The sequence below is a fragment of the Microcaecilia unicolor genome, chromosome 4 (genome assembly GCF_901765095.1).
Source record: "Microcaecilia unicolor chromosome 4, aMicUni1.1, whole genome shotgun sequence".
Classification (NCBI taxonomy): domain Eukaryota; kingdom Metazoa; phylum Chordata; class Amphibia; order Gymnophiona; family Siphonopidae; genus Microcaecilia; species Microcaecilia unicolor.
The window spans coordinates 297,820,556-297,835,492 of NC_044034.1; the positions used below are offsets into that span (position 1 = coordinate 297,820,556).

Below are 14,937 nucleotides of genomic sequence, written 5' to 3' on the forward strand. Positions count from 1 at the left end.
AGGGCTTTGAGCCATGAGATGCCCCTTGGTGTGGGGGGAGGGCAGGGTGCATGGTTAAAGGTCTGCTTAGATAGCCTTGGGTCAGCTCTGGAGAACAGTCAGATTCTGTTGAAACAAATCTTCCTTAGCACACAGACATAAGTTTTGGCCTCTGGCCTGTTATACATAGAGAGCACTTTCATGGAGTACAGAACCTGACTAAGCTAGTTTGTGTTTCAATAGAAGAGCTGGCAGCAAATCCCAAGGCTTAAAGCCACTTGCTATCTGTGTGTATAAGTCTGGGTAGAGCTTCCTTGCAATGCAGATAACAGCTCCAGTCTGGGGGAAAGGTAATGAGGCAAGTCTATTTTCAGCTCTAGGTCACTACATAGTGATATCATCATGTTATTCCTTTTAGTTACTGAATACTGTTGTGCAACTCAGAAAAAGAAGCTGTTATTTCAGACTACTACATTCTTTATCATAATTGCCAAGCTGGGTCGAGTCAAAGCTCCATCAGTCTCGCTGCACTCTCTCCAGTGAGAGGAAGCAGCTAGTGCTTAGAGGAATGCTTTAAGAAACAGGGCATCTGCAGCACTGTCCATCCCTGATCAGAGCCTCCCTTTCTAGCAATCGTGTATTTAAGAATGCATTAACTCATAGTGGCATCCTTCATTTTTATGCTAAACTTAGGGAAGGCAGACAGAACAGGTTATTTATCGAATTTCTTTTGGAACCCTGTTATCCACCTTCACAGTGTCCTGTCCCAATGAGTTTTACAGGTTAGGTTGAGAAGTACTTTCCGGTTAGTTCTAGACCTGGTTTCATCAGGTATGCTCTAGTCTGGGCCAGCCCTACCATTAGGTGACTATGGGGGTATAAGCAGCCCCCAAAGAGTAAGTATTTTATAAGCTGTTCCCAGGCATAGGCTGAACTAAGGTCGGATATTCAATGCCGTGGCATGTGTGGCTCCCAGCACTAAATAACTGGGTATGTGTGGTGTCCTAGAATTAACCAGGCACTGGCTGATATTCCGACCGGTGCCAGGTTAACTCAGCACGTAAAGCCAGGACAACCTTTTTGCTGTCCTAATTTTATACGCTTATTTAGCCAGTTAGACTGAATATCGCCACTCCGTCCCCAGCCTGCCTCTAACCTAACCAATTAGGAAATGGCCAGTTAGCGGAGATATTTAGTCACACTACCTGGGTTAAGTGGTGCTAAATATCGGTGACTGGCCAGCTACCAAGCAGGAACTTCTCCTGTTTGGTTAAACCCTTTCCAATATGTTTTTTTTTACACAGGGGTCTGCTTTTCAGCCCCCTCTGTGACTTATGCTGATGAGACTCCACAATTAGTCCACACATGGCCTTCCCCCACATTCCCCTTGGACTGCTCCCAGTTATTGTGTTATCCACTCCATTTCACCTCTTTATGTTCTTCCCATTGTTACTGATTTTATATAGCTTCATCCTATCTCCCCCCCCCCCACCATGACTCATTGTTTTTTAACAGTAGCATAGTTTTTAACATTTCTCTTCAACACATAAATGTTGTTACAGATCTATAATAGTTTTTGCTCTCTTGACCTTTCTTAGGTGTTTGCTGCCCTTTTTTGAGATGAGGGAGGGGACCAGAACTGCACCCAATATTCAAGGTATGTGAAGAAGATGCTATACAGGGGAGAAAGGACAGCTGTTAAAGACAAGAATTAACTCACACAAGCACCACAAAGAAAGAAAAGGTGACATGTCTTGTGTGTGAGCCTTTTTCATAACCTGGGCATTGCATCATTGATTTTATGGTCAGAATACTAACAGGTAATTTTAAAACAATCCAGGAACATAAGATCTTTGAAGTTAAGATGATGAAATATTTCCACCTGACAGGACTTAACAAGGTTGTGTTTCCTATCATATTAGAAACTATAAAATTATGCTGCTTTGTCATCTTTTGATCACCCATCCACCTCTCCCTGTTTCTCATTCCTCCTCCAACCTTTCCCTTGAGACTGTCATTGAAATGCTTTTCATTAGTCTTATACATATATTTTTCCCATATTGTCACATTTGGCTCATACTTGATCTGAAGAAGGTTCTGCCTTTGAAATATTGCTATCAAATATATAAGGTAAGGTATACACAAGAAGTAGCACATATGAGTTTATCTTGTTGGGCAGACTAGATGGACCGTGCAGGTCTTTTTCTGCCGTCATCTACTATGTTAGTCCAATAAAAGTGTTGGACACTTTGGTGGGAGGCAGGCAGATAGGGAAGGAAATGCTAGACACCTCAGGGAGGGTAGGTAGGGAAGGGGAAATACTGGACTACAAAGGGGTAGGAAAAGGAAGGAAAGACACTGGATGTGTCTGTGGGAGGGGGGGGGGGGCTTGAGAGCCTCCTGTTGGTCAGGAGGGGCACATGGCTGAAGGTTCACCTAAGGTGTCAGATGCCATTGGAGCTGTACAATATAGGCAAACATGATCAGAGAAAAAGGAAAAAGACATGAAACAGACGTTAAATTCCACTCAATGCTTCTGAAATCCAGTCTTCATGACCCATATACATAGCTGTCGGGATGTCACCTGTCAATATTCTGATTTAGATGTATTTGTTGTAAGATTTAGGTTACATCTGATTGGGGCTAGAGAGGGCTGAGAGGACTGTCAGATGACCCTCCTCTGGTGGATTTACAGGCCTCTCTTCCTGCAGGTCTATTTCCTCGAAGTCTGCATTCAATAAAATCATGGTGCAGCATTTCACACAAGAAAAAAAATAGTTTTGATTCCTTCCTCTCAAATCTATTTTATTGTTAGAGTATAAACCATAGTAAGTACAAATTAGTACAAAATACAGTGTCAGGCAAAGTTTATAAGTCTTTCTAAGAAAAATAAGACTATACAAACAAAATAAAGACAGAAAAATCTATAAGTAGATATACATTGATCCCTATCAAATAGACAAAATAAATCAGATGAATTATAAGGCACTAATTAATCTAATAAAGACTGAGGGCCATGAGCCTACAGTCTTAAAAGTAGCCTTTGCAAGGCCTTAGCAGCTGTAGCACTGGTGTGACCATAGGCTCTACTGCTAGGTCTTTCAACAGGATCCTGCAGCTTGAACCCTTCTCTCAAAGGAAGTGGAGTACATTTCACAAAAACTCTTACCACTGGAGAAATCTTTAAATTGATTTAATTGGGTGGATTATTGATTATGAATCATTGCTTTAAAACGGGGAACCCCACCGTACAGTCTAGATTTTGATCTAGCCCACAGATCAAGTTTAATTTCATTCCCCTCCTCCCCCCCACCTCCCAAACTATATTGTGGAGGTAAATGCCACAAGACTGATGCACTTGCTTAGACTCCTTCACCTCCTGATCTCTCACGAGACCAGCATCAGGAAATATCCTGCAAAATCTGAAGATGCTCACAGATCAGCCTTGTAAGATCAAAGATATTGGGGGAGGGGGGAGGAAGGGAGGGAGGTATTGGCTTCTGCTGCTCTTCCTTCTAATGGCAGTGCTGGCTCTGAATTTCTTCAGCTAGTGTGGCCCATAATGCTTCATCCAAGGGCCTCTCCAAGTCCTGTATGCATGGCCTGGAGGGGCCTAAGCCAAAACTGGGAATGAGGTTTAGCCCTCCAAAGCCTCACCCTTGAATAAAGGTGTTCAATGGACCAAAGAACTTGCAATGTAAATAAAACATCTGTGTTTTCCCAAGGACTTTACTCAGCTTTCTTTCCCAGCACCAAGTGGCTTGTACAGGAGTAGAACATTTTTGATAAAGGTGAGAAGCTTCTGATAACACAATGAACTTGAGTGTAGGGCTTAGTGCAGAGCAGCAGTAATCAAACTGAGCCTAGGTTAAATTGAGCTTAGAGAAAACTGGCCTGTTTACAAACTAATATTTTCACAGGACTAGAAGCAGCAGCCAAGGATGACTTTGCACATGAGGTTTCAAAGCCATAAGTGATACTGGCAAAGGGGCTTGAAATCTCATGAGTAACAACATCTTTGTGCAATATATCAGGACTCCTGCAAATTTCCATCAGGAAATCTGTGTAGGAATGGGACATCAGTTGCTCTTCTTGGATTTGGCTTGTTTAATTTGTTTCTTGAGACGCATTAGATCCAGGTACAGGTTCCGTCCCAGAACAGCTGAGGCACAGACCATGGCTCCGTTAAGGGCCCCACCAAATCCACACAGGAAAGCATCTTGACCTGCAACCCAGGGAAGAAGCATTAGAGGGTGTACGACTCATATCACAAATGCCTGTGGACTTTCGAACACATACAAAGCTCTCTAGAAAACGCATAATCAGGCAAGCAGATTCCAAGAATAAAACAGAGAAGTCTTTCAGCTGCAGGAATGGACCAAACTGACCCCTCCCTCCTCCACACACAGGCTCAAGTCACACAATTTGAGGCCAGAATGGCAAACATAGGGGGGGTCTCACGGCACAAATCAGCTGGCGCTAAACGCCAAGATGCTGATTATATTCCTACGGGCTACGGGTATCTTGGCATTTGACTTTTAAAGCTTTCTATAGGGATCCCCCGGGTTATTTAATTGATTATTTTGTTTTTCCTTAACAGAAATTGCAGTGGAGTTACTAGAAATATTTTTATATTAGGATTCCCTACTGTTTAAAAGTCATTCATCCTTCCTTTACAGTCCTCATTAACTTATCAAGCAGCCTCTAGATGGAATTCTCTTCCTTCTTTTCTTAGGCAAACTAAACATTATTATGAGTTTAGGAAATTACTAAGGAACTTTCTTTTTAGAAAATATTTTTCTTAATCCACAGATGTTAAATTTTGTTTCTGATGATTGTGATTATTTTTGTACAACTATCTGGGAGTATGCTCTTTTTCTTGTTGTTATCCGCTTAGAACTTGTTGTTTGTAGTAGTGGCGTTCCTTGGTCAGCTGCAATCCGGGGCGAATCGGCACTGTGCACCCCCTCCCCCCAGTGCAGCACGACACCCCCCAGGTGCATCACCGCCAAGCCCCCCTCCCCCGGTGAATTCTTCCTACCTGCTGGGAGCAGCCACACGGCTGTTGGCTCCGCTGGTTCCCCACGCCCTCTGCCCTGGAACAGGAAGTAACAGCAGAGGGTGCGGGGAACCAGCGGAGCTGACAGCCGCGCGGCTGCTCCCCGCACCCCTCCTGCAGCGTGCACCCGGGGCGGACCACACCCACCGCTCCACCCTTGGAACACCACTGGGTTGTAGCGGGCTATAAGACCTTAAAGTAATGTAATGATTTCTACCACATCTTAGTAAAAGACCCCCATAGTTAGGGCTTGTGATTTCAGGTTTTAACCAATAAATACCCCCAATGCAAAACAAGTTAAAACTGTTGTCTATTGGAGAAACACTAGAAAGCTCTCACTTCCTCTAGTAATTTCTCATCCCTCCGCTGGCTTGTTTTATACTCTCCACTCAGTTTTGGTGGTTTTTCTGCACTGACAACTCCTAAGTAACACAAACCTACTTATTTGATTTCTAAAAGGTCCCCAGCAATAGTACTGGTGGCATGAAAACATTAAGACACTGATATTTTGTATCCTCAAAGAACTCTTTAGTTGGAAAATAAACAGCTACAATTTACAAACACCTTAGAAGCCCCAATCATGGTAGTTACCTATTCAAGAAAACTGAAGAATTTAATTTAAGAAATGCTTATGCTATTGACAACTGAAACAGAGGCTGTGCAGGAGACAGCGCTAATGTAATGACAGAGGCCCACCTGAATCAGAACTGTGGAATGCATCAGCTGAGCCTATTAGTGCCACTAATTGAGTGCTAATGGGCACCGATTTAGACTGGTGCACACACCTTGCTATATGCTGTTCTATAACAATGTGTGTCCAAATCCCATAGGGTGTAACCTAAAAGAGGGCGAGGCCATGGGAGGTACATGGGCGGGTCAGGGACATTGCTAAAATTTGTGCACAGTGTTATAGAATACTGGAGATGTGCACCCAAATTGCATGCCGGGAATTACACTACATATATCTACATCAAGTTCTGATATTATATATGATATTTTGACATAAATACTTTTTTTTGGATGATTGTGCATCCAGTTTGATCTAATACTGTGATCTGTATTTGCATATTTTAATCTGTTTGTTGCTGTATTTTACAATATTTTCTCCTAGGTTATTCAAATTCATTGGTTGTTATTTTTTTTTAATAGATTTTATCATCTGATATAGCTCCCTATTTGTTATTTGATACAGCTCTCCATTTCTATACATCATTATAGTACTGTATAGGTAAGGAATTGTCTTTTAGTTGCACTTTCTGTGTCTTTTAATTGTATTATTTTGTAGCTCCACACCTCTTTTTATGGGTTTTAAAATAGATTAATATTGTTTTGATTCTGTACATTATTGTTACATATATTTTATGGTCATGCTGTTATTATTGCTTTTTAATTTATGGACTCCTTAGGAAGTCAGTTGTGCCGAAACACGACTCATGTCGAGTCCTTTTTGCAAGTTTCTACAATAAGGAGCTGCTATATTTGGACTATTTGTTCATTTGTCTGATATTTCCCACTGTGTACTGTTACTACCCAAATTTGGGCTCTAAAAAAAAAAATGCACACTAAGCACTATTCTATAAATGGCGCTCAAAGTTGGGCACCGTTAATAGAATAGTGCTTAGCACCGGGATCTGCACCCAATGATTTACACCAACTGAACCCTGGTGTAAATCCCCATGTCTAAATTAGGCATGGATCCCCCAAATTCTATAACACTGCACCCAAATCCTAGAAATGCCCCTGACCTGCCCATTCCCCTCCCATGGCATGGCCTCCTTTCAGCTCCACGTGGAAAAATTTACACGCACATCGTTATAGAATAGAGACTATAAAAATTCCAATTATTGCCAATTAGCACCCATAATTGATTGTTCACCCAATTATCAGTGCTAATTGACTTGTTAAGCAATTAAATTGCACACACAATTTTGAGCCCTATATATATAGAATTAGGGGGGATAGCGTTCACCCTGTATAAGACTCTGTATTTCCTTCCATATAGAAAAATTGGTTGAATGATCCTATTGAGTAACTGTAATTGTAGGGGGGGGGGGTTCTGTTTGGTTCATACTGGCTAGGGGTTTCTTTATTGCACAGATTTGGGGATTTATTTTCTTGCAATGTTTTAAAGGGGAGTGTGGAGCATAATGTGGAGGTGGACACAATGGGCCAGATTCTATATATGGCACTTAAAAAATCTGCATGGAAAACATTTCCACCTAAGTGTATTCTATAAGATTTAGGTGCAATATATAGAATACGCTTAGTTGATATCCCAGTTAGGCAGAATGGGCCAATTCTATATAAGGCGCCTAAAAAATCCACTTGGTAAACATTTCTGCCTAAGAATAATCTAAAGCGGTTCCTAGATTTAGGCACAGTATATAGAATACACTTAGTCGATATCCCAGTGCCTAAAACTACGTGCCTCCATTTCCACCAACGAAAATGTGGCATAAATCCCTGCGTGTAGATTTACGCAGATTGGGCCATATTCTATAACATGCATAAATTTGGGAATGCCCACAAAATGCCCGTTTTCCCACCCATGGCCACGCCCCTTTTGAACTGCGCACTTTAGACTTTTGGCACCCCAAATATTTCTCTATAAATATTCTACTAGCACCACCACTGGCTGGATTCAGGATACACATTACAGGGTTCTGGAGGGAACAAGGGTCTGTGGCTCAAGCTCTGGACAGATACTGTGAAGCCCAGAGAAGGGTTACATTGAACAGCTCAGGTAGCTCCTAGATACAAAGGAGTAGGTGAAAAGTTTGCGATCCTGGGATTTATGGCAATGCCCCAGTAATGAAATTGGGCAGACAAGATGAGCCCTACAACCTTACCTGCTATCAAAATATATTCTATCTACTGAAATAACTGGGTTAGGTGTGCAAGTGTGGTGGAATATTATATAAACAGAGGAAAAACCTGGACAGTTGTGAATGAAGAATCATGTCACCATAAGGCCAGTTCTGAGTGAGCTAGATGACCAAAGGAGCAGTAGGAAACCGATGAGTTAAAAATACAAAAGAAGAAAGCTAGTAGAAAGAAAAACTCATTTCAAATAAGATCAATACCTGACATGTACAAATTCTTTATGTCCGTCTGAGCCCGGAACAAGGCCACACTCTCAGGGGTCCATCGTTGTATATCATGGCTTATGCCATAGAACTCTCCCCGTGAAGAAGCTATGTAGTGCTGGTTAGACAGTGGAGAGCCACTTGAAATGCAGTCAATCTGTGAGAGGCCAAGAGAAGGGTTCAAATGAACAACTAAGATAACAAAGCAAGTTATGTGAAAAGGATTCCCACTCAGTCCTGAAAGTACACTGACCAGCCTCCTGTACATTCTCTAAACACACTGCCCATTCCAACCAAATCCCTCTCTCATCATTGCCACACCACTACATACTTTCGGTTCCTATTCCCAAGTCTATTTGAATCAGGACCTTAAATAGACTACGTGAATTTGGTTCTGTAATCTCATTTCCTGTACTACAATGAGTTCCTACCTTTCTGAATAAAATTTACTGGCCTGGTCTGGGCAAGTTTTCCCAGTACCGTAGAAAGACATGTGAAGTCTGTGGAGAATACACACACACATGAAGACTACCATCATTTCTGCTTTACCATAGGTGCCTGGTATAAGAGGCTTGGGAAGGCTTAGCCTCCTCAAACCTACTGGGCCAGTTCAGGCAAAGTTTAACCCAGACCTTCAATACTCCTGCAGCTACACGCAGTAGAAAATGCAGTTAACTGCACATCATCCCCTGCTGCCATGGATCCGGTCTCATGAGATTAACTGCAAAATCTCACAAATCATCGTGACACTGGCTCCACGGCAGTGGTGGATGACAAGCTATTAAATGCATCTCCTGCTGCATACCAGATGGGTTGGTTGTGAAGGCAGCCACATAAGAGGAGGAGCCAGGGATGGATGGCCAAAAGGCTCTAGACAGTGAAACTGTTATTCATACTCTAAAATGACAGACATATACTCAGGCAACTTCTGGGAGGAGGGAGAAGAAGAAAATGGGCTCAGATTAGAGGGAAGAAGGGAGAAGAGCGAGTGGCATGACCAGGAGGGAGAGAATGGGTGAGAAGGGGAAAGAGTGGAAGGAGAGGATGAGAACAGGTCAGAGAGGAAGGAAGTGATGATAAGCTGTCAGAGAAGAGGGAAATAGTAATAAGAGGACAGCATATGGCTGGAGGAAGGTTTAAGAGGGTCAGAGTGCCTAGAGAGAGTTGGTGAGGAGGGGGTGCAGAAAGGAGAGAAGAGGGAGAAGAATGGAGTGAAAGGAGGGAGAAGAGGGTAAGAGTATCTGGAGGAAGGAGTGTAGAGATGGTATGAAGGTTCTGGAGGGGCCGGAAAAGAGTTAAGAGGCAGTGCAAAGGGCTAGGCGAAAGGGATACATCTAAGAAGAGTGTGAGAGAAGCTGGGTAGTGGGTAAGAGAAAGAAGAAAAAAGGAGGTGGATGCCAGAAGGGACTGAGTGACAGGTAAGTTGCTGAGGTTGGAGAGAGTGTGAGACTTGGAGGAAAACACAGGAGGGCTCATGAGGGGGTGAGAGTGGAAGATGGGAAGTCCATAGGTAGATGACGTGAAAAGAGAGAGACTGAGAACTACAGAGTGAGAGAGAAGGGGAAAATGAGGAGTAAAATCTAGGTGACTAGAGATGCAGAGAAGTGAGATGTGCAGAAAAAGGTGAAAGGGAAGGATCAATGTCAGAGACAGATGTAGACAGAAATGGAAGATGAGAGAAGAAAGGATAAATAAAGACAAGACTGTAAAAAAGAACTTAGATGAAGACCAATATAAGGAAAGTAAAAATAGGAGAGACTGGGGCTAACCAGACTAGTAAAATAAAAAGCCCAGACAACAAAAGTAGAAGACATTTTCTTTTCAGTTTAGCAATTGAAATATGTCATCTTTTGAAACTCCCCAAAAAGGAGGCAAACCAGCTTCCTAGAATAGATCAAAACTACCAACTGGAGGAACTAACTAATTGAATGGGGATATGCAAAACGTATAATAAGAATATTCTGCATACCTCTATTCACTTACCTCCCTGTTTACAATGCCACGCTAGCGGCTGCCACACGCCAATGCCGACACAATCCATTCAAACTGAATAGGCTGTGGCAGCATTAGCGCACCGTAAACGGGGGGGGGGGGGGGGGGGAGTCAGTTCGTTCCTCCAATTGGTAGTTTTAATGTCAGTTTTTGAAATGTGCAACTCTGAAAACTTTGTATTTTGCACAGTACAGAAGAAAATGCATTTCTATTTCTCCAATGTTTTATTGCATGCAGACTTCTCATGGTTCCTATGACTGACAGGAGGGACAGACATGATATTCTGCTAAAGCTTAGCTTCCGTGTATAGCAGCCCGACTTGTTCTGTTTTTCCAGCAGCAGTATATTGCTATTCTAGGTGGCTGCTATTTGAATTCTGATGTAATATTGTTTTTATATGACAGGTTTTCTGTATAGGTCTGAGGAGTGTGGTAGCCGTGTTAGTCCACTCTTAAGGTTATCAATAGAAATCAAACAAAATAAAACATGGAAAAGAAAATAAGATGATACCTTTTTTATTGGACATAACTTAATACGTTTCTTGATTAGCTTTCGAAGGTTGCCCTTCTTCGTCAGATCGGAAATAAGCAAATGTGCTAGCTGACAGTGTATATAAGTGAAAACATTCAAGCATTACTATGACAGTCTGACAGGGTGGGAGGATGGGGGTGGGTAGGAGGTATGCATGGGGACATCAATGATATGCTTTGATGTCCCCATGCATACCTCCTACCCACCCCGATCCTCCCACCCTGTCAGACTGTCATAGTAATGCTTGAATGTTTTCACTTATATACACTGTCAGCTAGCACATTTGCTTATTTCCGATCTGACGAAGAAGGGCAACCTTCGAAAGCTAATCAAGAAATGTATTAAGTTATGTCCAATAAAAAAAAATATCTTATTTTCTTTTCCATGTTTTATTTTGTTTGATTTCTATTGATAACCTGTATAGGTCTGGAATGCGTCTCTTTTCAGGTTTGGTTAATTCCAAAGTACTTGCTAGTGGAAAGTGAGTTGCTGTTAACTGAAGTGATTCCAGAATTTAAAGGTGTCATTGCATATTTTGCCATTGTACACGTTTTATAGAAGAAAAAAAAAAAAGAAAATAGAAAGGGGTTGATATTCAATGTGGTTTAAGTGGGCAGGAGAACATTTAAAACCACTGACAGCCACGGACTGAATATCGCCCAGAAAGTTTAAAAATTCAGTTGGATGGTGGAGTTGAATTCCATATTGATGAAAATTGGTTTATTTCTGTTATGTAAAGTTTCAGTGAAGTAATTTGTAGGCGAGACTGTGGTCAGACAACATGTGCATATGGCAAAGTTTTTATCCCTTTTAAAATTTTCTACTCTGCTCACAACATTGGAGGGGACTGTGTCTGTGTCCCTGTCCCGTTCTCTCCTCAGCCTCTCCAAATGAGTGATTCACCAACTGCCTGTTTACTGAGGAAGGCAGCTCTGAATTATGTCAGAACAAAAAAAAATTATTAATCCTTCGCTTTCTAATAAACATTGTTTTTCCATTTCCCCATGCAAATGGATTATGTTCCAGAGATTAGGGAAGGGAATGGGATGTCTGGAGAGACTCATAATAGGTTTTGCACCCTCCTTCCTTTAAAAAAAGGGGGGGTTTCATCTTCATGAATAAAAACATTTAAAAAATCTTGTCAAAATTTTACCATCTGAAAATACAAGAAAAATCTGATTTTTCTACGAAAATTAAAAATAAAATTTCCCTTTCTACTGAATTCACAAAACCTCTTCCTTTCCCTTTGTTTTTAAAGAGGCAAAAAGCTTCAGAAATCTGGGATTATGCCTCCTTTTTGATGGAAATCTTAATATATGATATCAAACAGTTTTCAATAGTTGACTTTTTGCAAATCCTAAACTCCCAAGAAAGCTCATCAGAAATGGAAAATTAACCCACATCATAGGTGCCAGCTCTGTGGCTGCTCAAGCACCCACTATATTGGACAATCTCCTTTCCTGTGTCCAGGGAGGGATAATTTGTGTTGAAAAGCTGGCTCTTATGTCCCACCTTATCTCTCAAGTGAGGGAAGAATTTCAGGATGGTCTCCAGCATGGCTTCTGCAAAAGTGTTTTTCACACTCTCATAATCCGCTCCTCTCTTTTTTACTTCCTCTTCCTTCCAATCCTCAAACCACTCGTACTGTGCAAAGGTCAGTGCTGTTAAGGTGGACTTGCCTAGAAGGACAAAAAAGGTGTCACAGTCCATGCATTCCTCAAATCCAGGAATGAATCAGCTTGTCCTGGCAGAATGATATGTATGATCATAGGATACCTCTGTCCTTTTGCTGGTACAGAACTTTGCACAGGGGTGGATTTGCAGCGTGATCTAAGAACATAAGACTAGCCATACTGGATCAAACCAATGGTCCATCTAGTCCAGTATCCTGCTTCCAGCAGTGCCCAATCCAGGTCACAAGTACCTGGCAGAAACCCAATTAGTAGCAACATTCCACGCTAGCAATCTCAGGAAAAGCAGTGGCTTCCCCATGTCAATCTCAATAACAGACTATGGACTTTTCCTCCAGGAACTTGTCCAAACCTTTATTTAGCGAAAACAGGAAGTTGCATCAGAAGGCAGGACCTGGCAGAGAGGAGGACCCGGAGAAGGCCTGCGAAGATTGCTATTGGCTGGCTGCATAAGAGAGTTACCGTGGTGGAGGGGGAGGAGGGGAGTGGGAGCGCTGGAAATGCAGGAGGGGGGGCTGTTGGACCCACAGAGAGGGAGGGGGCTGAAGGGAAGGGAAGGAAGGAAGGCGCTAGACCCATGGGGGGGCTGGATAGAAGGGAGAGAGGTGCTAGACCGTTTGGAGGGGAGGGAGGGCTGGTAGAGGGTCTTTGTATATTTTATACATTTTTTTTGTCTTGTTATATGTGATATTTTGTCTTTGACAATATGTCTGATATTGTGTATGTTAAATTGTAGTCTATCAAGAACTATGGATGCTGTGGAATAGAAATCTTATCAATCAATCAATCAAATAAATAAATAAGCAGTTGCCGGTGCCAAAATTTGGGCCAGAGGATAATGTAACTTTTTAATCTGAATAAAACAGTACATATTATCTAGACAGTAGAAGACTGGGCAATTTCTCCTAAATACCATGCTTAAAAAAAACCAACTGTGGTGTTATTTTTTTATCTTAATTTTTAAAAATTAATCTCTCTCTCTCTCTCTTTTTAGTGGCCTTTATCAGGATAACTGCCTTCATCTTTGACTCATGTGTCTGACGTCTCTTGTGAGCAGTTACCTGATGTTAGAACACAGAGGATCACAAAATGTTTATTAAAGGATTCTGAAGCTTTTTTTCCTTTTTAATGCTTTATTGGATCACAGCTAGCTCACATTTTACAGAAAAGTGGTGGGCAAAACTGAAGGAGATATTTTAAGAGCAACAAACCATTTTGGTTATGAAAGTAGATAAAAGTAAAAAGAAAATCTTCACATGATTTTCATAAGAATCTATTCATGAGGAGCTAAAGTAGGCAAAGAAATGGGGCCAGATGGGATACATCTGAGGGTACTCAAGAAACGAGGAAGTCCCAGCACCTCTGTAATCTGATCTTTTCAGTAGAGTCAGGAGAGGTCCCACAGGACTGTAGACAAGTGGATTTGGTTCCTTTCCAAAAAAGAGAAAGTAAGGAGGAGGCTTGGAACTACAGGCCAAAAAGCCTGACTTCTGTGGTAAGTAAATGCTTCTAAAACAGAGAATAGTGCAGTTTCTGGATTATCTATACAGACAAAAATAATGCCTCGGATCCTGTTACAGCATTGAGCCTGCCATGAGTGGGAAAGCGCAGGGTACAACTGTAACAAAAAATAAAAATAAAAAAAATTTCTTTGAGCAGGTGACCAGTGTTTTGGATCAAGGTAAAGCATTAGATGTGCTATACTGAGATTTCAGCAAGACTTTTGACACTGTACTGCATAGGTGACTTTTACATAAACTGAGCACCTTTTAGTATGATCTGATGCCCTTGACTGGATCAGAAACTGGGTGACAAAGTGAGCTGATAAATGCAGGGATTCGACCGACAACGCTGGGGGGGGGGGGGGGGGGGGGGGAGTTCGGGTGGGCTGGAGAGGGGGTTTGGCCGGCGGCCACTTGACCACCAGGGACCATTTTCCAGGGATTTGGGGAGGTTGGAGACCCACTGGATCTCCAGCCCTCCCTGAACCTGGGGGGGGGGGATCCTCGGGGGGACTGGAAGTCCGCTGGACCTCCAGCCCCTGTTGCTCCGGGGAGGGGTAGTCAGGGCCAGGTGGTCCCATGGACCTCCAGCCCCTGTGTTTGACAGGTTTGGGCTTTTGACAGCCCAGACCTGTCAAACAAGTGCGGGAGGATTGTGCCGAGCGCATGCTCAGGCAAAATTCGCCCACACTTCTACCCCATGATCAGAGATAATTGCACTGCTTAAATTTGCATGCATTATCTCTGATCATAGGTCTAATAGCGCCTCGCGCTGTTCCAGCGTTATTTTAAGAGTGCTGTTTGGAACAGCGCGGGGCTTTTGATCATTTGCCTCACAGTGCTGTTAGCTGGGTACTGAAATGTGTTTTTACATCACACATATCACTGAATGCTAAGAGCAAGCAGTTTCACCAGACCATTATCCTGTAAAGGTCACCGAAAACTGCAAGTGCATATTTAGGTGTAGTATCGATTTGCATGCACAATTTAATAAGATAGTGAACCAATCAGTGCCAATTATTGGCACTAATTAGATTTAATTGGGTGTTATGTGGGTAAAGTTAAGCAGTTTTGAGTTACACTTGTAATTACAGAAT

At 42.3% G+C, this 14,937-nt stretch overlaps 1 protein-coding gene across 2 annotated transcripts in view; it reads right to left on the bottom strand.

The window, feature by feature from the left end:
* Positions 1-3,357: 3,357 nt before the first annotated feature.
* The window catches only part of LOC115469283 (all-trans-retinol 13,14-reductase-like), a 50,933-nt gene continuing 39,353 nt past the window's right edge, over positions 3,358-14,937 (bottom strand). For both annotated transcript variants that reach the window (XM_030201778.1, XM_030201779.1), the window contains 3 exons: positions 12,160-12,326; positions 8,122-8,281; positions 3,358-4,204 (listed from right to left, as the gene is read on the bottom strand). In XM_030201778.1, coding sequence (XP_030057638.1) covers positions 4,059-4,204; positions 8,122-8,281; positions 12,160-12,326 — 473 coding nt within the window. In that variant the 3' untranslated portion in view covers positions 3,358-4,058. The remainder of the gene's footprint in view (positions 4,205-8,121; positions 8,282-12,159; positions 12,327-14,937) is intronic.